This window comes from Mercenaria mercenaria, chromosome 2 (genome assembly GCF_021730395.1).
Source record: "Mercenaria mercenaria strain notata chromosome 2, MADL_Memer_1, whole genome shotgun sequence".
Lineage (NCBI taxonomy): Eukaryota > Metazoa > Mollusca > Bivalvia > Venerida > Veneridae > Mercenaria > Mercenaria mercenaria.
Window position 1 is genome coordinate 96,062,619 of NC_069362.1, and position 25,008 is coordinate 96,087,626.

The 25,008-nt window shown below is 36.3% G+C and overlaps 1 protein-coding gene across 1 annotated transcript; it reads right to left on the bottom strand.

Annotated features, from left to right (window-relative positions):
• On the bottom strand, positions 1-23,291 carry LOC123564641 (cytochrome b-c1 complex subunit 2, mitochondrial-like). Its single transcript, XM_045358365.2, has 14 exons — positions 23,155-23,291; positions 17,573-17,632; positions 16,715-16,861; positions 14,966-15,030; positions 13,466-13,522; positions 12,510-12,643; positions 11,743-11,840; positions 11,257-11,410; positions 4,725-4,791; positions 4,209-4,347; positions 3,052-3,132; positions 2,659-2,735; positions 2,079-2,232; positions 1-342 (listed from the first exon to the last, which is right to left on the bottom strand). Exons 1-14 carry the CDS (start codon positions 23,194-23,196, stop codon positions 253-255), a joined length of 1,365 nt encoding a protein of 454 aa, XP_045214300.2. The 5' UTR covers positions 23,197-23,291; the 3' UTR covers positions 1-252.
• Positions 23,292-25,008: the final 1,717 nt, after the last annotated feature.

Here is a 25,008-nt window from a genome sequence, read left to right on the forward strand (position 1 = left end):
TAAACAATAAATTATTTATTTTTCTTTTAAACAATGACATGTATATCAAAGACATACACTGTGCATACACAAACATAAAAACTTCAACATATTTGAAATTTTTCGATCACGACAAAAGATCTAAAAAGTTTAGTCCTAAAATGTCACTATCCCTTCGATCGTTCTTGTAAAAAGAAAACATAGCACAAATCTGAAGCTTCCACTCATTTTGAATTCACTAATTTATATAAAATGTCCTAGCAGTTTTTAGTTTTATTTCAGAAGTTGGTCCAGATATGGTACATTAGACAAGTTGCCCACAGATGACATAGATGGTTTTCCATTCACCAGTTTCTTTGCAACCTGAAAATAAATTAATACCTTTATCCTGAAACATTGTATTAAAACAGAATTACAAAGATGTTTTGTTAATCCACTTTAAAGGCCCTATTACTTTTCCCATTTTGTAGCAATACTTCAGGAGAATGCATGCTTCATACAGTAAATCAACAATCGCTCAGTCAAAACAAGATGAGCACGTGTTAAGCAGGATTTCGAGCTATCCAAACAGTGAAAACATGTCGGAACTGATTTGAAAACACATGAATTGCTCAAGTCAACCACTGTGCTCGAACCATTGCTGCTTGTGCCTGCTGTGATTCACTGTATGTCATTATTACATATAAAAGCGGAACCCATCCAAACTGAAACAACTTCAAATTGGATATCCCTCCAAATCCAACGACTTTCTTGTTCCTCAAGTTCATTCTTTAAAAAAAAAAAAAAAAAAAATCTCCTTGAATAACGGAACCCTTCTACTCTAAAAATTGAACAGATTTTCAGAATTGTTTCTATAAAATGCAAAGTTTGAAGTGCAGTAACCCTGGAATACCGAACAACTGAGAATGTGGAGTACAACACTTAACATTTTTACAATTTGCAATCGCGTCATATGTTTTCATCTTGCCAGTGATGCAATGAAATATACTAAGGTGTGATAATCACAGTCGGTCTCCCATGGCAAAAAGTAAGTATTAAAACCAAATTCAGATGTTGGTGAAATAATGGAATTAACGTTGGTGATGAGTACTTATTTTTGACAGCTGTTAATTTGAGAATTAAAATCTGGACTGTAACTTGAGAAAGGATTCCAAGAGACTATTGTTAGTATGGTTTAACTCTCATTTGGGTTTGATGTTCATTTCTGAGTAAAATAATTTGAGCCGTGCCATGGGAAAACCAACATAGTGGGTGTGCGACCAGCATGGATCCAGACCAGCCTGCGCATCCGCGCAGTCTGGTCAGGCTCCATGCTGTTCGCTTTTAAAGCCTATTGGAATTGGAGAAACTGTTAGCGAACAGCATGGATCCTGACCAGACTGCGCGGATGCGCAGGCTGGTCTGGATCCATGCTGGTCGCACACCCACTATGTTGGTTTTCTCATGGCACGGCTCATTTGTCATTTTATTCAAAGACGTGTTACAAGAAAATAATTATAGATGAAACAGTATAGGACAGAATCCTGAACCTATGCCTAGCAGTACGCAAAATTAAGGGTTTTAGGCACATGGCATTCCCCTAAAATATCGGCTATATAGTAGACAACTCATTTAAAGACAATGACGAGCGATTAGTGGTTAATGATCTGAACATACATTAGCTGTCAGGCTATACTCTCAAGGCAATGTAGGTTTACTTGTGCTTTTAACCACTTCAGATACACCACTGATATTTCAGAAGTGTAAAATACAATCTCTTATGTTTTCTACCTTTTAATAATAGTAGTAGCAATTCTAGCTTCTGATTATTGCAGTCTGTATCCAAAACAAACATTAATTTTGGTTTGAAGCCTAGGTTACAGTTATGTTTATATGGCGACTTAATGAACAGCATTATCAGTAAGTCTTTGTGGTAATGACCCTTAAAACTGCAGGCACTCATCCTATGTATTTTGAATGCCAGAAACATTCTTCATCTGAATATTAGTATCACAATCAAAATTATTTCAATTAGAAAGATTTAAATCATTAAAATCTCTCAACACACCTACAAATGAAATCTTGCTTATCCGGTATCAATTAAGTGCTAATATTCTTACATTTACAATATCTGACGTCTGGAGCGAATCAACCATATTCATGACATCATTAAGTGAACTTATTTTTTCAGATCCAACAGCTTGTTCAGCAAGGTTCATAACAACAGCGTCGCCACTCTCCATCCTCATTGCAATATCTGTCTTCAGCTGATACCTAAATGGAAGAAATTCTGTTTTATTACACATGTGGACTTTTTCGGACTCTGTATAATACAATCGATACTGCATAGTGATTTGTACAGATCTAGTACACCTATGTAAATGATTCGTTTTACATCTTCAACAAACGAACTAACTTCAGATCATCAGGTTTTTGTTGATAATAATTCAATACATCAATAATGGAACTATTTTTAAGCTTACTCCTATATAGCCAAAACTGCATTTAATGTCTTCATTTTTTATAGTATTGCAAAAAGATATCCCTCATGAAAATTTCCTATTTAACATTATCTTAAAACAGGTTATCAACTTTGTGTCTCCACACCTGATATGAGCTAACATGACGAGTAAAGTGTTTTCCATTCAAAACTTGAAGTGATTTATCAACATTTAGCAATTTATCACTTTGTACACCTACTTTCCTCTTGTAACTTCAGCATCTGTAACTCCTGTTTTGGTTAATGAAGCAAATTCACCGAAGGCAGTTCTTAATACCTGTAAAGATAACAGTATTCCTCAACATGGGGAGAAAATAACTTTATCCAGGTTTACAGACATCAAACCAGTTAGTATTCATCTTTAATACCAAAGACGAAAAAAAGACAAATGATACTGTACTCAGTAACCAATTCTGTACTTCATGATTACTTTAAGTGCTTGATATAAACACTATGCATATTATAAAATATCTTACTAAAATTTACAATTTTTAAAATGCACAAATGAAAGAAAAATGCCAAAACGCAATAGAAAAACAGAACATTTTGAAGAACTACTTTTTTCATATGTAATCTAAACTGTAAGAACATACTTTTTCCATATCTGCTGGATCAGCTGCCACTGTAAATCCAAACAATCCAGAATCTGTGTAGTTTACATTAAGACCATTAACCTGTTAATATAGAATGTTTTAATCAATTCAAAACTGGACATGTAACAATAGTGGGCATATTTTTCTAAGAAATATTATTAAATGAGGAAAAATGTCCATATTTGTGGAGTGATTGCTCTAGGACGCATCTTTAATCTTTAGCGTGTTGGCGGCGAGTTATTCTGCCTTTGCGACCAGTGCAGGCTAATCAAGGTCTGCACTGTTCTCTATTCAGTCAGTAAATTTTCAGTGAACACCCCTTTGAATAATAAATGGCATTGCCCAAATTAAACGATGGACCAGTTCACTTTAGAAATTTAGTAAATTAGGTTAACTGAGATTTTACTATACTGAAATACAAACTAAAATATATTAGGGAGCCACAGTGGCCCTAAGCTGCTTACCTGACCTTGACTATTTCCTCTTGAATATATGTATGAGACACTAAATCATGAATGGTAACATTTGTGTTTAATATCAACCAAGTGGTTAAGGGATGAAGCAATTGAAAGATATGTCTATTTTTAGCTCTAGTAGTACTTTAAAGGGACCAAGTGCCCTAATTTGAAGAAATTGAACAGAGGACTCTACAACTGAAACTGTTTCATTTTTTTTTTTTTTTTTTTTTTTTTTTTTTACAAATAGGAGAAGTTTGATAAGATCCATGAAGTGGTTGTTAAATGGTATTTCTATTTTTAGCTCAAGTTCTGCGAAGTGCCCCATTTGAACAAATTTGGAAGAGGACGTTATAATGATATAACAGACCATGTTTTATGAGGATCCATCAAGCAGTTCATAAAAGTTGTTTACATTTTTTTCTTTTTTAACTCTCGGAGCTCCTACAAGGCGTCAAGCAGAACCGTTCGAACAAATTTAAGAAAGGACCCTGCCAGTATGCTACAGACCAAATTTGGATAATTCTAAATAGATGTTTAAGTAAATTGTTGCTGACAGATGCTGGGCCATCCACCTATACTAAAATCACAGGCGTCCTTAATCTGGATGAAAGCCAAAGAACCATTCTCAACAGAAAAAGTTTACTTTGTGTAATGCTACATCCTAAAACTCTCAAAACTGAAAACTGAATTCAGAATTACCATGAATGGGGAGTTTGTAGCTTTCTTCAAGGCTGTGGCGAGTCTAGAACCAGACACACTGTCGCTATATTTGATGTGTGGGCCAAGCCCCATAATCTGTTGTAATACTGCTGCACTCAACAAATCTTTACTTGCCAAGCTGAAACAAAAATTTGATGGAAATGTTTGAATTGGTTGGAATTAAAGATATACAAATATTCTATAAAAAACTTTTAGCTTCATGTAAAACTGAAACACCCTATTACAATATTCTAACAACATTGTGAAAACAATACACAACTTTATCCATGTCTTTACATAACAACCACACTGATTTATTGTAATCAAATGCTTTTAATTCATAAGCATTAAGTTAGATACAAGTATCATTTAACCATTACAGAACTTTCGATGTCAGAAGGCCCTTTGCAGCAACTTTGTTTACATGCGGTAAATATAAAGACATTTTTAATAAAACAATTTTACACAGTTTTTTCTGCATTCAGAGTTCAGTTAAAGTCTGATTATATGACTGACCTTGGTCCTTCTGTAGCTACAGCGGCATAAGTTACATCCAAGTCTGGCCGAGGTACACGTCTTTCACCTAGGTATTAAAACAAGAGGGCCATGAAGGCCCTGTATCGCTCACCTGACCTACTGACCTAAAGATCATCAAGATTAACATTCTGACCAAGTTTCATTAAGATATGGTCATAAATGTGGCCTCTAGGGTGTTAACTAGCTTTTCCTTTGATTTGACCTGGTGACCTAGTTTTTGATCCCACATGACCCAGATTCGAACTTGACCTAAAGATTTTCAAGGTTAACATTCTGACCAAGTTTCATGAAGATATAGTCATAAATATGGCCTCTAGAGTGTTAACAAGCTTTTCCTTTGATTTGACCTTTTGACCTAGTTTTTGACCCAGCCTGACCCAGATTTAAACTTGACCTAAAGATCATCAACATTAACATTCTGACCAAGTTTCATTAAGATATTGTCATAAATGTGGCTTACACAGTGTTAACTAGCTTTTCCTTTGATTTTACCTGGTGACCTAGTTTTTGACCCCATCTGACCCAGATTTAAAGTTGGCCTACAGATCATCAAGATTAACATTCTGACCAAGTTTCATTAAGATTCAGTCAAAAATATGGCCTCTAAAGTGCTAACTAACTTTTCCTTTGATCTGACCCGGTGACCTAGTTTTTGAACCCACAAGACCCATATTCGAACTTGACCTAAAGATCATCAAGATTAACATTCTAACTAAGTTTCATGAAAAAAAGTCATAAATGTGGCCTCTAAAGTGCTAACAACATTTTCCTTTGATTTGACCAAGTGACCTAGTTTTTGATCCCACCTGACCCAGATTTGATCTTGACCTAAAGATCATCAAGATTAACATTCTGACCAAGTTTTATTAAGATATGGTCATAAATGTGACCTCTAGAGTGTTAACTAGCTTTTCCTTTGATTTGACCTGGTGACCTAGTTTTTGACCCCAGATGATCTAATATCGATCTCGTCCAAAATTTTATTGAGGGTAACATTCTGACCAAGTTTCATTAAGTTTGGGCCAAAATTGTGACCTCCAGAGTGTTAACAAGCTTTTCCTTTGATTTGATCTGGTGACCTAGTTTTTGATCCCAGATGACCCAATATCGAACTCGTCCAAGATTTTATTGAGGGTAACATTCTGACCAAGTTTCATTAAGATTGGGCCAAAATTGTGACCTCTAGAGTGTTAACAAGCTTTTCCTTTGGTTTGACCTAAAGTGACCTACTTTTTGACCCCAGATGACCCAATATCGAACTCGTCCAAGATTTTATTGAGGGTAACATTCTGACCAAGTTTCATTAAGATTGGGCCAAAATTGTGACCTCTAGGCCATACCAAATTGATTAATAGTTCTTTGGAAAATTTTCAAAAAAAATTGGAGCGGGCGAGCGAAATTTTTTTTCTTTTTTTTCTCAGTTTTGATTTTTTCAGAGGCGGGTAGATTTTACATGGAGCGAGCGGGCTTTTTTTTATTTTTTTCCCTAGCTTTGACCCTTGAGGAGGCGGTTATGATTATACATGAAGTTAACATTTCTTTAGAAATAACACAGAAATCAAGCATTTACAGTGTGGGTAACACAGTATATAGCTTTTCTATTATGTTTTAAAGACTACATGAATGATTTTGCAAATAAATTCTTGCCAAACCTCACTGAATCACTTTGTTTTTTTTTTTAGTTATAATTTCTAAGGGATGAGTGTCTTATTTTTAATTTTGATTTTTCTACATTAATCTGAAGGCCTGCCTATTTAAGACAAAACAGGCACATGTGTGGAATAACATTTCTTCTGAAGCACAGTTAGATGGCTTCGGCACATGAACAACTTTGTGCCCCTAGTGGAACTCCAACCCATAGAGGTGAAGGGAAGTAACAAACCATTTGACCAGTGAGACCAAACGGAGTTGGTCATACAGATGCTTCGACATTGCTCGAATCCCTTTGGAATAATTTCTTAACAGATCAGGCTAGCTTATGTTTTTGTGGTGGAGATTCATTTCAGGCAAAAATGATAACAAGACTGACAAAGAATGATCCCAATATGGCCACCCTTAAAGTGTTATATGGCCACCCTTAAAGTGTTATATGGCCACCCTTAAAGTGTTGTTTGTTTTGCTTTGACTGAACTAGAAATTTAGAGTTGGGGAGGTCTGTTTTTTCCATTTTTTTTTTCGTTTTATCAATTCACAGCCAAGTAATAGACAAACAGGCAAAATTGGGGTTACAAAAGGACATATTTTATATCTACACTACTAATTTGAAAAGCTTAACAATTTTTAAATTGACTAAATGCATTTCGATAGAATATCTGACTGCTGTACTAAAGAAGTTACGTTCAAAAAGATTTGGCCTAGACAATGTGATAGGTCGGTCAGGATCTGTGAACAAACATTTTTTTAAGATGGTAGTCGGCCTCAGCTTTGGGCTCTAGTTATAACATACTGAACTAAACAACTGATAACAAATGGTTTGAAAACTATATCTGAACAATATTTCCAAATATTTTTAACTGCATCCCCGTGCACGTCTTACAAGTTGTGATTCGTTCCTTTCACTGTATTGAACAAAAGTAGAACGTTCCTACTTCATTACCTACCGACACATCGAAGGCCATGTGTGGCACTAGCACAGACACTCCAGATTTAAAACAAATGATGAACAACACCATAATTCCTGACTTTTTGAGTTTTGGTCATCAGTAACATGTATTACGGATGCATGAAATCCGATCAATATCACTTTGACGCATTAAAACAGCGATAAAACCTGCTTTGCCGTTATTATTCCGGACCGCGTAATCGGGAAAAAATTTTTTTTTTCGGAGATTTTTATGTACGTGCGGGCGGGTAATTTTTTTTTTTCTCGGGAATGAAATTATTGATGCGGTAGTTCCGACGAAAGACATATCAATTTGGTATGGCCCTAGAGTGTTAACAAGCTTTTCCTTTGGTTTGACCTAAAGTGACCTACTTTTTGACCCCAGATGACCCAATATCGAACTCGTCCAAGATTTTATTGAGGGTAACATTCTGACCAAGTTTCATTAAGATTGGGCCAAAATTGTGACCTCCAGAGTGTTAACAAGCTTTTCCTTTGATTTGACCTGGTGACCTAGTTTTTGACCCCAGATGACCCAATATCGAACTTGTCCAAGATTTTATTGAGGGTAACATTCTGACCAAGTTTCATTAAGATTGGGTCAAAACTGTGACCTCTAGAGTGTTAACAGTCAAATTGTTGACGTCGACGGACGACTGACACAGGGCGATCACAAAAGCTCACCTTGAGCACTTTGTGCTCAGGTGAGCTAAACAAGAGGACCATGATGGTCCTGAATCGCTCACCTATCCCCACATGACCCAGTGTTGAACTGAGTATGACGTCGTTATTTCTATTATTTGACATAGTCACCTAGTTTTTGAGCACATGTGACCTAGATATCATCAAGATAAAAAATTCTGACCAATTTTCATAAAGATCCATTGAAAAATATGGCCTCTAGAGAGGTCACAAGCTTTTTCTATTATTTGACCTAATGACCTAGTTTTTGAAGGCACATGACCCACTTTAAACTTGACATTCTCACCAATTTTCATGAAGATCTCGTGAAAAATATGGCCTCTAGAGAGGTCACAAGGTTTTTCTATTTTTCGACCTACTGACCTAGTTTTTGACCGCACATGACCCAGTTACGAACCTGACCTAGATATCATCAAGCTGAACATTCTCACCAGTTTTCATGAAGATCCATTGAGAAATATGGCCTCTAGCGAGGTCACAAGGTTTTTCTATTTTTAGACCTACTGACCTAGTTTTTGACCCTAGTGACCCAGTTTCGAACCTGACCTAGATATCATCAAGGTGAACATTCTGACCAATATTCATGAAGATCTCATGAAAAATATGGCCTCTAGAGAGGTCACAAGGTTTTTCTATTTTTAGATCTATTGACCTAGTTTTTAATCCCACGTGTCCCAGTTTTGAACTTGATCTAGATATCATCAAGGTAAACATTCTGATTAATTTTCCTGAAGATCCATTGAAAAATATGGCCTCTAGAGAGGTCACAAGGTTTTTCTATTTTTAGACCTACTGACCTAGTTTTGGACCGCACGTGACCCAGTTTCGAACTTGACCTAGATATCATCAAGGTGAACATTATGACCAATTTTCATGAAGATCCATTGAGAAATATGGCTTCTAGAGAGGTCACAAGGTTTTTCTATTTTTAGACCTACTGACCTAGATTTTGATCCAACATGACCCAGTATCGAACTTGACCTAGATATCATCAAGGTGAACATTCTGACCAATATTCATGAAGATCTCATGAAAAATATGGCCTCTAGATAGGTCACAAGGTTTTTCTATTTTTAGATCTACTGACCTAGTTTTTACCCCCACGTGACCCAGTTTCGAACTTGACCTAGATATCATCAAGGTGAACATTCTGATTAATTTTCATGAAGATCCATTGAGAAATATGGCCTCTAGAGAGGTCAAATAGTTTTTCTAGTTTTAGACCTAATGACCTAGTTTTTGACCCTAGTGACCCAGTTTCGAACTTGACCTAGATATCATCAAGGTGAACATTCTGACCAATATTCATGAAGATCTCATGAAAAATATGGCCTCTAGAGAGGTCACAAGGTTTTTCTATTTTTAGACCTACTGACCTAGTTTTTGACCCCACGTGACCCAGTTTCGAACCTGACCTAGATATCATCAAGGTGAACATTCTGACCAATTTTCATGAAGATCTTGTGAAATATATGGCCTCTAGAGAGGTCACAAGGTTTTTCTATTTTTAGACCTACTGACCTAGTTTTTGATGGCATGTGACCCAGTTTCGAACTTGACCTAGATATCATCAAGGTGAACATTCTGACCAACTTTCATAAAGATCCCATGAAAAATGTGACCTCTAGAGTGGTCACAAGCAAAAGTTTACGGACGCACGGACGCACGCACGGACGGACGGACAACGGACGACGGACGCCGCGCGATCACAAAAGCTCACCTTGTCACTTTGTGACAGGTGAGCTAAAAACAACACATCAGTTATTTTCATAAGGAAACAACTCACCTGAAAACACTGATTCTCATTATAACAGTACAGTAAAAATTTCAAACATAACTGAAAAAGATGCCAAGAAGTTACAGATGTAGTTTCGTTAAAGTCTTCCAGCCATTTCTAAAACATAGACGTTTAAATGCTTAAATACTTCATCTTTTGGTACTATATTGTAAAAAGGAGCAAAAATATTTGAACAAGACTTAAAATACTACACAATAAATGTAGTTATTCAAATTTCTTTCATGTAGGCTTCTTCTGAGAAAGAGTTAAATGATTTCAATGAACTTGTACAATGACTGACCTGATCTAAAGTTAAGTTTCTTGTGTATTGAATCTGATACAATTTGGACTATTATTAATGTTTTCCAGCTCCAGAAAGACCCAAGGGAATGTCTGGTATGATTTCAGACCAGGGTGATCACCTGTTTAGAGCCACTTACCTTTCACAGCTCATCTAGATGAGTTCTTCACATGAAAGAATATTACAATCATTATGGGACTTTAAACCATTAAAGATCAACGACCTTGCTGACTTTGACACGGAGCCCCCCACCCCCACCCCCACCGTAGTCGATATCTCCTACTGATTCCTACTACCAGGTAAGTCAGGACAAACTACAACTACACCTCATTAAATAAAGCACTTTATTTAGGAGTGAAGCAGAAAAATATGTTTGCAAGTTGGTTACTAAGTATGTGCTCATAATATTCAAGACACACTGAGATGCCTCTGTGGCACAATGGTTAGTCACTTGACTACAAATCTCTTGCCACTGGCCACAGTGTGATAACCTGATGACAACGTGGAATTCTTCCATGTGCGGAGGTCACCAGCTGCCAATGGTTGGTGGTTCTACAATGCCTAAAATAATGCCTGTGGGGGTGGGGGGACCTGGGGTCTTCCTGGTAATAGAGTACAGTCATCTGCCCCTTGTTACCAAAATAAAGGAAGTGTGTTTGATAGAAAAGCAGTCTCTTATTTTACAACAGATTTGATTGAAAATATACATCCTAATTAAGCTGTAGAACGTAACTAAATTTCATAGAGCTGGTGTGGATGACTGGAAAGGGGTCAAGTTTTTGTGGAAAATCCAAGATTTCTTTTGAGAATGACTGTGATTCGTACAAAAAGTAGACTCAGCTGCTTAACTGTGGTAGAACACATTTCACTATTCATTCTGACAGATGTAAAGAGAGAAGAAGCAGATCAACAGGACACTCCATCAGGAATTTTGTGTTTCTCTTGGATAGCTTTCTAAATGGAATGTGTTTGCTTTTGTCTTTAGAACACCGTGTCAAGGCAGTGTACTGAAGTATTTATTTGTAAGTAAACAGAAAATTAACTGTTCTTTTGGGTCTCCTCCACCATTAAAGGCATGACCTAAACTGTCTTGGTGCTACTTTAAAAACAGAAAAAACATAGTATATACCTCCTACATATTCAGCTTTTTTGTCATTTGGTTGACTGCTAGATTCCTGGAATTTCATACCCTTCACTAGCTGTGTTAGTTCGTCATTGTCTACACCAGTACCTACAACTGCCATTCTGTTCGGCCTGTAGTGGGCACCCATAAATGCCAGTATCTATAACATAATTAAAGTCTTAAAGTTACATTAAATTACAAGTTATACTGAAAAAACTATCAAACTGAAAATACATCAAAAGTAATCAAATTTTTATAATTTTTGTTACCATCAAGAAACAGTTTGAATAATAAATGATACTGCTCAAACTGAATGACAGACCAGCCCATATTAGAAATTTAGCAGGGTAAAGGTTAAAATACCATTTGAAAAGATTTATTTTCTAACCTTGATAGTTGTTAACATTCAAAATAAGCAGATACACATGATATGTGTTATGGTACATACTGCAATCAAATGACACTTGTAAAACCGGTACACAAGTAAAATACCTGATCTGGTGAATGTGAACCAACAAATTCTGGAGGACAGTACAATGAATTACCAAGGGTCTGTCTATATGCTGCAGCGTGAAGTTCCTCCATTAAAACTGTAAAGTAAATAATATATTTCCACATTTTCTTAAAAGGATATGGAAAAGATAAAACTATTTCATTTTCCTCAATCTAAGTTTATTTAAGCTAACCTGAGAAAGCAAGCAACCACACTAATTAGTTAATACTGCCAACTCTGAATACAACTGGAGCCTAGACTTTAGAATCTTATAAAACAAAGAAGTACCTTTTTCCCATTTCTAGTCATTCATAGTTCAAAAATTAAGTTTCAAAGCATACACATCGATAGATAACCTGCTCAAAGTATGTCTAATGTTTCCATTTTCAAATTATGCTACAAAAACATACCCTGTTTGATGGGACTAGTTCATTTAACAATCACTAATATGCATTTTTTTGTATATTTTTCTTCACAATAATACCAAGCTGATTAGAGAAGAACCTGAATTCCAAATAGGATTGAATGGCTTTTTTGTTTATACCAGTGGCACTACAAAATACAATAACCTGAAACAAAACTTTGCTAGCCATTTAAGCTAAAAGTTTTTTTATTTGGACCATTTGTAGTTCTTAAACATGACATTCAATTGTTTTGTTTGTCTGCAAGCCAGCTAGGTGGCTTTCTCTCATGACTAACCTAGCTGGGTTCAAACCCGTAGAAGGAGGGGCAAGTACTCTGTATACTGAATACCCTTGATACATACCAACATTCGGTAGCTGTTGAAGTGCTGCCACATCAAACTCAACTTTAGGAGTACAGCCTTGGTGGTCTTTCCAGTCCCAAGGACTAAAACTACTTCGCAGCATTGCTGGTGCAATTAACTCAAAAGCCTCTGGCCTGAATAAATTGAATTATATCATTAAAAAAAATTTGTTTGGTTAAATGTTACACATACACAATTGAGCCGTGCCATGAGAAAACCAACATAGTGGCTTTGTGACCAGCATGGATCCAGACCAGCCTGCGCATCCGCGCAGTCTGGTCAGAATCCATGCTGTTCACTAAAGGTTTCTGTAATTGCAATAGGCTATAAAAGCGAACAGCATGGATCCTGACCAGACTGCGCAGATGCGCAGGCTGGTCTGGATTCATGCTGGTCGCAAAGCCACTATGTTGGTTTTCCCATGGCGTGGCTAAATTATAGGTAATATAGCAACTTTCCCTCAAGGCATAATTTCAAGCAAGACTTGGCACCTGGGTAGAACTACCAACCTTCTGTAAGCCAGTGAGCTGGATGGCTTCTTCACAAAGAATTTTACAACCCAAGCAAGGTTTGAAAACCCACAGCAGTAAGGCACAAATGATTTGAACTCAGCAACCTTTACCACTTAATTATTAAAAGGAGCTACCCAATATTAAACAAACTGTAGTGTTAAGCTAAAGAATTTTTTTGTTTTATGTTACCACTGAGAACATCAACCAAAACTTTGGACTGGTGATCTAAAACCTTCCTCACTGTTAGGGCAGTGTTGCATACTGTCAATCAAGAATGCACTGATCTACAATAATTACTTATCCTAGCCTTAATTAATTTATTTTGCTCCATAGTTAAGCGAAAAGGTCAAACCTTTCACTAGAATGGTTACACGGCTAAATGTATAGATGGAAAGCTATAGCAATGTCCAAATCAGATATAAAGAAAGCTGCACTGATACGTACATAAAGTTTCTTGTGCAGCTCACAGAAACCATGGCATAATCTCTAGTTGTTATGGAACTAAAATAAACAACAAAATAGCATGCTATTATGACAGCATTCCACTCTTAGACTAGCAAGTCTCTTGAACCAACAATGGTGACGTGATTACAGTATAAAACAGCAGACACTAAACAAGCTGTTTGTAAAACAAATATGTCCAACAAGAAAGCCTGTCTGAGGAAACTAGGTCACAGTTTATAATTTTGTACGCAGTGACCAAGCAAAAATAACAGGGTTCATCTAATGACTGCAGGAAATCATCTTACGAAAACTGACATTAATTAACAAGCTGAAACTATTTCTAGTCTCGCGGTTACTGTGATTTTGTCCTTTGGCCTACTGACCCTCAAAATAATAGAGGCAATCTATCATGAAGTTTGACCATTGTGAGCCAAAGCTTTCTTTACTTTAGTTATTGAGCATAAATAATTTTTTTATTTCTATTCAATGCAACCTTGACCTTTGACCTACCGACCCCCCAAAATAACAGAGGTCATCAACAGAACACTGGCAACCATCCTATATCTGGTACCTGTAGGCCTAAGCATTTCTTCATAATTGAGCTGAAACTGTTTCCAGTCCCAAGATCTGACAATGTGACCTTGACCTCTGTCCTGCTGACCCCCAAAATAACAGAGGTCATCTCGAGATCAATGTGATCTTGACCTCTGTCCTACTGAACCCCAAAATAACAGAGGTCATCTTGAGATCAATGTGACCTTGACCTCTGCCCTGCGTCATCTACTGACCACAGGCAATAAAGTTATTAAGTCTGACAACTGTAAGCCAAAATGTTCTTCATTTACTGAGAGAAAACAGTTTTCAATCTCAATGCCACTGTGACCCTGATCTTTGACCAAGCAACCCTTAAAATTATAGGGGTCATTTGCTGATCTTAGGCAATCATCTTAAGTTTGACAACTCTAGGCCAAAAAGTTGTTTAGTTATTGAGCAGAACCAGTTTTAAGATCACTGTGACCTTGACTTTTGACTAACTGACCCTCATAAAATCTACTGACCACAGGTTATCATCCATGTAATTTGACCACTGTAAGACCAAGCATCCTCTAGTATCTGACTGGAAACCAAATGGTCTACCAACAATATACCCCTTCTATTTTGAAAAGGGGCATAATAATACAATTGTTTGAATAAATACTGTTAAGTCCGGTCTAAAATTGCTTTTATGTAATCATAACAATTAACATTGAAAAACTGAAAAAAAATATTTCTAAACTGAATTACGAATTCTTATATTCAATGGAGAAATGTAGTTTTATTTAATTACTAATATATAATACATTAATTTTATAAACAGAAATTCCTCATCTTTAAAAAAAAGTAACAAGAAAGATTGCACATGCCAAATGGTGAATTTTATTGAGATACTTTCTTCTTATTATTACAAATAGTTTTACATTAATTTGATGTGTATAGGTAAATTACAAATAATGTACTTACTTTAAGTTTGCACCAAGTGCTTCCAAATTTTTAAATGTTTTGAATGAAGAATTCTTGTCATTGGTCTGAAATTAAAATAATATATAAACTGTTCAACATGCTGTAGATAATCATCAAACAATGAACTACATACATTTTGAACAAGAGGATACTAAGATACCAAAAAACCCGAACTATACCAAACAACAACAAAGAAACAACAACAGAAACTGAATACTAAGTAAACTTTTTACTTATCAAGAATCTGAACTGAAAGTTAAAACAAGAGGGCCATGATGGCCCTGTATCGCTCACCTGAGTTAAGTTGCTTGCTTGAGCAAATTTCTCTGCTAAAGCTTCAAAAACAAGAAAGTAAGTCAGTAGGTCAAATTCATGGTCACTGAAAATCAGTTTTAAGATTAATGTGCAAAACTGTACACGTCATCCAAATTTCAAGGCTGTATCTTAAAAAACAAGAAAGTAGGTCAGTAGGTCATATTCATGGTCACTGAAAGTCAAAAACTAAGATCGGTGTGCAAAACTGTACATGTCATCCAAATTTCAAGGCTGTATCTTAAAAAACAAGAAAGTAGGTCAGTAGGTCAAGGTCACAGTCAAGTGACATCATATTACTTGGGGTCATCAGGTAATTATAATTAAACAGTCTTGGAAATAGGATCAGATGATTTTTTAAGTATTTTTCCTATATAACTCACATAATAACTAAGTGACCCCAGGGCGGGGCCTCTTTTAACTCCAGGGGCATAATTTGAACAATTTTGGTAGAGGACTACTAGACAATGCATCATACCAAATATGAAAAGCCTAGGTCGTATGGTTTCAGACAAGAAGATTTTTAAAGCTTTTTCCTATATAAGTCTATATAAAACTTGGGACCCCCTGGGCTGGGCCTCTTTTCACCCAAGGGGTACAATTTGAACAATTTTGGTTGAGGACCATAAGACAATGCTACAAACCAAATATCAAAGGTCTAAGTGTTGTGGTTTCAACAAGAAGATTTTTAAACTTTTCTCCTATATAAGTCTATGTAAAACTTGGGACCCCAGGGCAGGGCCATATTTGACAAGTGGTTTTGTACAAGAAGATTTTCAAGTTTTTCCTATATAAGTATATATAAACCATGTGACCCCCGGGGCGGGGCCATATTTGACCCTAGGGGGATAATTTGAACAATCTTGGTAGAGGACCACTAGATGATGCTACATACTAAATATCAAAGCCCTAGGCCATGTGGTCTTGTACAAGAAGATTTTCAAAGTTTTCCCAATATAAGTCTATATAAACCATGTGACCCCAGGGGCGGGGCCATATTTGACCCTAGGGGGATAATTTGAACAATTTTTGTAGAGGACCACTAGATGATGCTACATACCAGATATCAAAGCCCTAGGCCCTGTGGTTTTGGACAAGAAGATTTTTAAAGTTTTTTCTTTAATGCTGACAAACAGATGGCCAATGTTTTTTGGAACAGGCATAAAATAAGAAATTTAACATTTAATGATACATGCAATTGTATTTCTTAAATATTAAAAAAGAAACCAAACTCGTTTGGATAACTACAAGTTTTTAAGAGATACATCATTCTTGATACTTTTTTGTTTGATCAGAAAACCTTTTCCATTCAATTTTAATTGCTTGACTACAATGGGAATAATATAGCATGGAGCCTCTTCTGAGGTTCTTCATGAAAATCACTGCGCCTGAAAAAGACTGGTTGATCATTCATTGAGCAAGTGAATTCTAACTCACCAAGTATGCTATATGTCGTATCACATGCGATACACCGAAGTTGCTTGGGTCTTCGTATCTTGAGCCACCTTTTACCACAAATGTCACCCGGCTCAGTGGATTCAGACTGTCGGCAGTTGCTACATTCACACCATTTACTCTAGCAGACTGTATTTGTAAAGTATGAAAGAATAGATATTTGATGCAAACAGAACTGATAGTTTACGAAAACATTCAATGAACAAGAATGATGTCAACACTGTATGACAAGTTCCCATAAAATGCTTGATAGACAGTGATTGTTTTGGTATATGATATATTCAACTTTAAGTGCATGTAATTGCTCAATGACCAGAAAGGAAGATATAAGAGAATACTCCCTACACAATTTTTACACAGATCTTTCTTTTATTACAACTTTTTTCCAAGAAACAATAAGTTGAAAAGATGAAGAATCATTCACATCCCTGCATATATTTTGCAAAAAACTTTTAATCATTTTGCAAATGCCTAATATTATTAAGGTCAAACTTACTACATAACTTCAACCCTCAAATAACAATTTTTTTTGTTTTTGGGAATATAATCGGTAATATGTCACATCAGAAGCTGTGCACTGTACATCTTTCTATTATAGACCTATGCAAAATCCCAACAATGATTAAATGTAAGTTAGTAAGCTGTTCAAAATTCAACTTTCATAAATGTATATAAAACACGTAAGTTTCTACACAAGCTAACTTCAAACTGTTTATGAACTTTTTTTTACCAAAAGCTAATTAATGTCAAAGTTTAATTATACAAAATAAATCTGTGAATGTGAACAGAATCTTATTTATTTCATTTGTAATCAACATAATAATTATGTTCGTTTATTACCGTTATTTCTGAGGACGAAGCATCAGGTTTCCTCATGGCCTGAGCACTGTAAAACCGCCCCTGGAAAATTTATAAATTTAAATGTCACTGTATATTATGACTACGAATGACAGTATCCGAAGCTAGATACTGGTACAAGATTGTTAAATGTAGTACAACACCACCCTTCTGACAATTGTATAGATACAGAATACATAAAATAGCTGGAGAAGTTGAACTAGAAAATGCTTTTGTAAAAAAGCGCATGTCTCCCCCAATGCAAAGTCCTATAGGCAAGAAGTCAATAGGGTTCAGGAGAGAAAGTCAAAGAGACACTGATGGTTGGCTGCAATAGGGATCATCTACTTGGCATGTCCAGTCATCCTGCTAAATTTCAACACTCTTGGCCTAGTGGTTCTCAAGTTACTGTTCAGGCTCCTGTGACCTTGACCTTTGATCAAGTGACCTCAAAATAAATAAGAATCATCTACTCTGCATGTGTAATCATCCTATTAAGTTTCAACATTGTAGGTCAAGTGGTTCTCAAGTTATTTCCAAAAAATGATTTTACATGAACAGGCCACTGTGACCTTGACCTTTAATAGACTGATCCCAAAATCAATAGGGGTCATCTACTCTGCACGTTCAATCATCCTATGAAGTTTCAACATTCTGGGTCAAGTGGTTCTCTAGTTGTTGATCGGAAATGGTTTTTAATGTTCAGGCCCCTGTGTCCTTGACCTTTGACGGAGTGACCCCAAAATCAATAGGGGTCATCTACTCTTCATGATCAATTATCCTATGAAGTTGCAACATTCTGGGTCAAGTGGTTCTCTAGTTATTGATCGGAAATGGTTTTCAATGTTCAGGCCCCTGTGACCTTGACCTTTGACGGAGGGACCTCAAAATCAATAGCGGTCATCTACTCTTCATGACCAATCATCCTATGAAGTTTCAACATTCTGGGTCAAGTGGTTCTCTAGTTGTTGATCGTAAATGGTTTTTAATGTTCAGGCCCCTGTGTCCTTGACCTTTGACGGAGTGACCCCAAAATCAATAGGGGTCATCTACTCTTCATGATCAATTATCCTATGAAGTTGCAACATTCTGGGTCAAGTGGTTCTCTAGTTATTGATCGGAAATGGTTTTCAATGTTCAGGCCCCTGTGACCTTGACCTTTGACGGAGGGACCTCAAAATCAATAGCGGTCATCTACTCTTCATGACCAATCATCCTATGAAGTTTCAACATTCTGGGTCAAGTGGTTCTCTAGTTATTGATCTGAAATGGTTTTCAATGTTCAGGCCCCTGTGTCCTTGACCTTTGACGGAGTGACCCCAAAAACAATAGGGGTCGTCTACTGCAACAGCGCTACAACCCTATGAAGTTTGAAGGTTCTAGGTCAAATGGTTCTCCAGTTATTGCCCGGAAATGAAGTGTGACGTACGGACGGGCGGACGGAAGGACAGGGCAAAAACAATATGTCTCCCTCAGGGGGAGACATAATAACTGCAGCAATACCCCTCTTTTCTTAGCAAACAAACTTCAGTTTGCGCATTTAGATAAAGGGGAGCAAACCCTGATGTATAATCAACTGCATCACTTGAAAAGCATTTTCTGAAGGGAATGCTTGAAATGGCACCTATTATCGAAGAAGCAAAAGGCCCTGCATTATGAGTACCTGTACCATTAGTCCAAATAATAGTATATTTCTGGACAGCATGATAACTTTGTTGTCACTGTCCCGTCATGTCCAATGTTGGGCGGTTTTAACCGCCCCGTGACACTGGCTTCCCGTAAATTTTGCAAAGTATGATATTAGCTGTTACTGGTACTGACATTAAATGTAAACTTGCTCTTATCAAGAGAATAGGTTCTCATGAATTCTTTTGACTAGGAACAGTTTCTTAGTTACAAATAAATGACATATATTTCAGTGATTCATTTTGAAATCTGAAGATACGAGTCCATGGGACTCACATATTTTGAAACAATGAGTCCCAGCCAGTGAGTAACGAGTCAAAAAGGGACTCAATATAAAAATTATATATCATGAAACAGCAAGTCCCAAATTTGAATTGTTTGCTTTTTCACATCCTTTACATTGTATATTGGTTGACTGATTAATTGATTTAATAGGTTTTACATCCTATATATCTGCACCAGAACTGAACTAAACAGGATGAGGAGAAAAAAAAACTGTTAAAAGTTGTATTTTGAAAGTTTCTGTTCTTTGCAGCTTTGTTGATACCGTTCATTTTTATGTTGTCAGTACAGATTGTGCAGTACATATATTCTTCACTTTCGTCATAGTATAACCACGAATAAAGAGTGAGCCATTTAGAAACAAATTTTCTTTTTTTCTTATCTTGATTTTCCGACGTGCTCGCAGCCGCTGCTTCATTTTCTATTGAAATGCTCACTTCTTCAGTACCCGACGATTCACTCAAAGTCAGACCAAAAAAAAAAACGGAAAGTTTTTGCTGTTTGGGATCTAACTTCTGCTGTTTTTTCAACGGCATCGTCAGATTGTTGAAATATTTTGGCCGAAATATCCGGGTACTTTGGAAACAATACTCCCGAACATAAAATAAATGACCGTCACCGATTGGTTAAAAAAATCACTACTGTCCAATCAGAATATGCTTTACAAATCGAACGGTGATAAGGTAGTTTTGACGCATGAAAATTATCCACGACATCCGTTCTACTTTTTAAACCATTAGAGGAAGTAAACGAAGGTACACATTATGTCAGTGAAATTGTTTGCGTCCCGCGGCTGCACACATTTCAAATTAACGCGTCCCCGGTGAAAAATATGCGTCTTTGACGCAGGACGCGCGGCAAAATGAATCACTGATATTTTTTAGATAAACCTTATTTCTTTGAGCCTGCTTTAAGGCTTTGCCTTATTTCATATTATGAGAATCTATCCCAATAGAATAAGCCAAACGAGTAGGGATACTTTATACCTCATGAAACATCACACAATTCATGTTGAATTAGTAACACTTTATATTTGCAGTGTACGACATTAACTTTTTAACACCGTAGCCAATGGGACTACGGACTTCCATTTTTTTGTAGCCCGACAGAATTTTTCATAGCCCCACCAATTTTCGCACAAGAATTAACAAGACTTTCATTCCAATATGTTTTATTTAATTTATTTTATTATCGCATAGTGCGGCAATTTTCCTTTGATCTTTGCAGCATGTTATACATAGTAACACACATTATTACTACAAAACTGTGCTGATATCTTACAAAACTGTTGCGATATATATCAACACGGAAATCTCTATAGAGTTTCATAAGAAAAAAAGTGTTCCGATATATATCAGCACAGTAAAACTGTTCCGATATATATCGGAACACTTTTTCTCTATTGAGGTCCTGTCAAGGGAGTATAATTTTTTCCTTTCAAAGAAAAGATGATTTTAGCTCCAATTTACAATTCACAGAGAAAGAATTGTCACAAACACCTACATTTATAAAGTAAAAGAATAAATAAACTAGAATATTTCAAAAACTTGATAGTTATTGCCAAATTCAGAAATACATGAAATATATGAAATTCTGAGATTTCTCAAATGTTTCTTTTTCTTTGATTTTTTTTACAAACAAAACAACAAGTTTTACAATATGTCTGGCCAATGAAATGCAAAGATTTAAAACCAATGCAGAAATTTGTTGGGTACTTTTATCTGGGGAACACATTTTCTAAAACAGAAGTTTTAGTGTTTCAGTCAGCGAGGCGCAGAAAGGGAATCAAAATAGTAAAAATAATAATAAACAAATTTAAATGAAAATAATATATAAATTTTAATGATAAACTATGCGATAAAACAGTTATAATATGTAGTGCTCGTGTGTTACCAGGATATATCAGAGCTAGGGGTACATCTCGTTATTTTTCTCTTCACATATCTGTCTCGGCCTACCGGCCTCGACGATATGTGCAGAGAAAAATACCCTCGATGTACCCCTAGCTCTGATATATCCTGGTAACACACTCTCACACATACTATAACTATTACATATAGTGCTGTAGGTTGGTAAATATTGATATATTTCAGATCATTTGGAATATTGTACAAGTTTTTCAGAATTGATTTCGAAATCTGAAACAGCGTTCACAAAATTATGCAGAAAGTGAAAGACACAGAGTCATGAAACAAGACCAAAACAGCTTTGTAGACTAGAAATAGCTTGGCAAAAATATATAATAGTTTGATTTTTTTATATAGTAGACCGGGAAATAAAATGGATTCAAACTGTACAAATTTGCAGAAACAAATTTATCCAAATTTGAATTTTGTTCGAGAACTAGTTTTCAATAATAGGGCCATGGTGACAGAAAGAAGAACTATTCCCCAAAAAACCGACTTCTTTCTCATATTTTTTTCTCTTTTTTTTGCCGTTAGTGTCGATGCTGTTGGCCTTTTGAATGCCTTTCCCGGCTGTGCCCCTGCGTAATATTTCAACAAATTCATTCTCAGCGCCCAAGTTGTTGTCATCTCAGATACCCCAGTTAACTCCCTTGCAGCTGAGGTAGATTTTACAAATGTGTAAAACGCACGGAAACAACTTGTAAATGTAAACATGATCTGCTGACGCGGGAACTAAGCCATTAAAGCGAAATGCACTCGTTTGCAATGATCGTTTTTGATAAATTTATTCCTCAGAATTTTCATAGCCAAACGGGCAACGGTCTGTCGATTTTCTGTCGCCAAGATTTTTCGTACCGGTACTGATGATAAACCCGAACAGAAAATGAGATTTTTTACCTGTAACTTTTTTATTTCTGCAAATTGAAATCAATGGTCGGTATCAAAATAAAGCTTAACCTTTGCTGAAAACTTTACATAATTCGAATTTATATTTAGTAAGCAAACTCACACGAAGTGAGGGCCTGAAAGGGGTATGTCAAAAGGGGACTTTATGAACGTTGACTGATGATAAATTCGAACCCTTTGTCATTTACAAAATTTTCTTGGTATTATTATATTGAAACTTTCCCCAAAAAGCTGCAACAGTCATTCCTGATCAAGTAATGAAAAGTTAACAAATGTCAGGCCTTCATGTTTCGACAGTGAGCATGCGCAAAAAAACACCCTCTTCCCCAGTAATTTTGGATAAATATTTTTTATACAAATTTATGTAAGTCATTTATTTATACAGAATATTTACCAATTTTGTTTTTGTTTACACCAGTTGGTGTTGTAAGTGGAAACTATTAGATGGTGTGTTCAATTTTATAAATAACCGCTTGCAATCGAATATTTCCAAGGTGTTCGACTTTATCATCTGTCCGGGTTTATCATCAGTACCAGTAGCAATTGGTGATCAGGCTACCGTTAATGTCGCACACTTATTTGATGAGTGAGACCTATGCTCAAATCGTTTAAAAAAGGCTTAAACTATTGGCAGGGTCGGAGAGGAAGAGGTACTGACCTCCAAAAATCTATGTATAATGAAAGCAACCGTTTTACCCCACCCACTTATTTTTCAACAAGCGACTACGAAATTTTTGAGTGTTTCCAGCAAATCTAATTCGTGATTAATACAGAAAATGCACAGATCTAAAGCTTAATGGCTACCTTCAATGACCTGCATAATGCTCTGGACATCGGAGACGACATGACTGATTAAAGATAGTAGTTATTAGTTGAAGGTGAAAATTGCAGCCAACCGCTGCCAAAATGGCCGATAACTCGTGTCACGTGACTGATTTTCATTTTATAATTATAATGTGAAAGTTAGTCAATGCATTGGGTGTAAACACACTAAATCTCTGTACATTACCAGTTTGACCCCAACGTGTTTCCCCTTGTGAGTTTCGACTTTCTTAGCCTTATGAAAATAAGCTATAACTTTTTTGTTTATTATTACACAATAATTTGTATATCTGATTTTATTTTATTTTGTATTGTACTATATAAATCCTATCAATACACATTTACAAACGAGATCTATCTATCTATCTATCTATCTATCTATCTATCTACCCGTCCGTCCGTCCGTCCGTATCTATCTATCTATCTGTCTATCTGTCTGTCTGTCTGTCAACTCCTCTTTGGTGAGTTAAAGACATGGGGGGGGGGGCGCGTCGACTTGTAAGTTGTGGTGAAAGAGTTCTAAAAGGTTGATGGGTCCAACATCAGGTAAGGTGATAATAGGCTAAAAGAGTGTTAGCACGGTAAGTGTGATTAGTAAGAACAAGCATTAAAAGATAAAGATAAAAACATTGCTCTCTGGTCTAGTACTGGGTGGTTGCCACAGCCACCTTGAAAGCATCAAGGTCAGGGATGGTAACTATATGGCGAGGCAGGTTATTCCGCAATACAACTGAGTGTGGAAAGAATGAAAATGTGTGGTAATCAGAGGTGACATGTACTTGTCTGAAACTATACGGGTGCATCTGTCTAGAAAATCTAGATGGTACTTGAATGCAACACGGGAGATTGATGGCAACAAGATGATGGTTGATTTTATAAAACATTACAAGGCGGGAATCCAATCTTCTATGTTAAAGAGAGCGCCAGCACAGTCTTCCTTGCATTTCAGTAACACTGGAGAAAGGTGAGAAATCACCCGTAACCAATCGAAGTGCACGACGCTAAACCATTTCTATTTTGTGTGTGTTTGCTTGGGTGTATTGGTGCCAGATGGTAGATGCATATTCCAACTGAGGACGGACAAGAATTTTGTATTCTAATGTTTTGACGTTTTCGTTGGTTGTTGTGATGTTTCGTTTTATGAAGCCAAGAGTTTTATTAGCATTTGAAGATATTCTAGTGATTTGTGTATTCCAACTTAGATCTGCGGTCAAGTCAACACCAAGCTACTTGCACTGGGAACTGATTCTAAAAAATGTCCATGGAGTAAATATTTGATTTTGACCACAGCCTTGTTTTTTGTGATGTGTAGTACCTGGCATTTAGAAGGATTAAACTCCATGTCCGACTCATTTTCCTTGTTAAGATCTTCCTGGAGGATTTTGCTGTCATTGGGAGAATTTATATTTAGGTAAACCACCGTCTCGTTGGCAAAGAGTTGGACTTGAGATTTGATTGAAGATGGGAGATCGTTAATATAAATTAGGAAGTACAGAGGTTCAAGGACGGATCCTTGTGGAACACCAGATATCACAGGTACTTCTTTGGAATGATCGCCCTCCAAGACTAAAGACTGACTTCTGTCAAGTAGAAATACCTCAGACCATTTGAGGATTTGTGGAGAACACCATAATCTTGAAGTTTTAGAAGAAGTTTAAAGTGATTGACCTTATCAAAAGCTTTACTGAAATCGAGCAGAATCAAGTCTGTTTGTTTACAATCGGAAATGTTGTTAATCAGCTCATCTGTTAGCTCTATCAATTGTGTCTCACAAGATCTCCTGTCACGAAAGCCATGTTGGAGGTCATAAAGAATGTTATGTTTAGCAAGATTAGC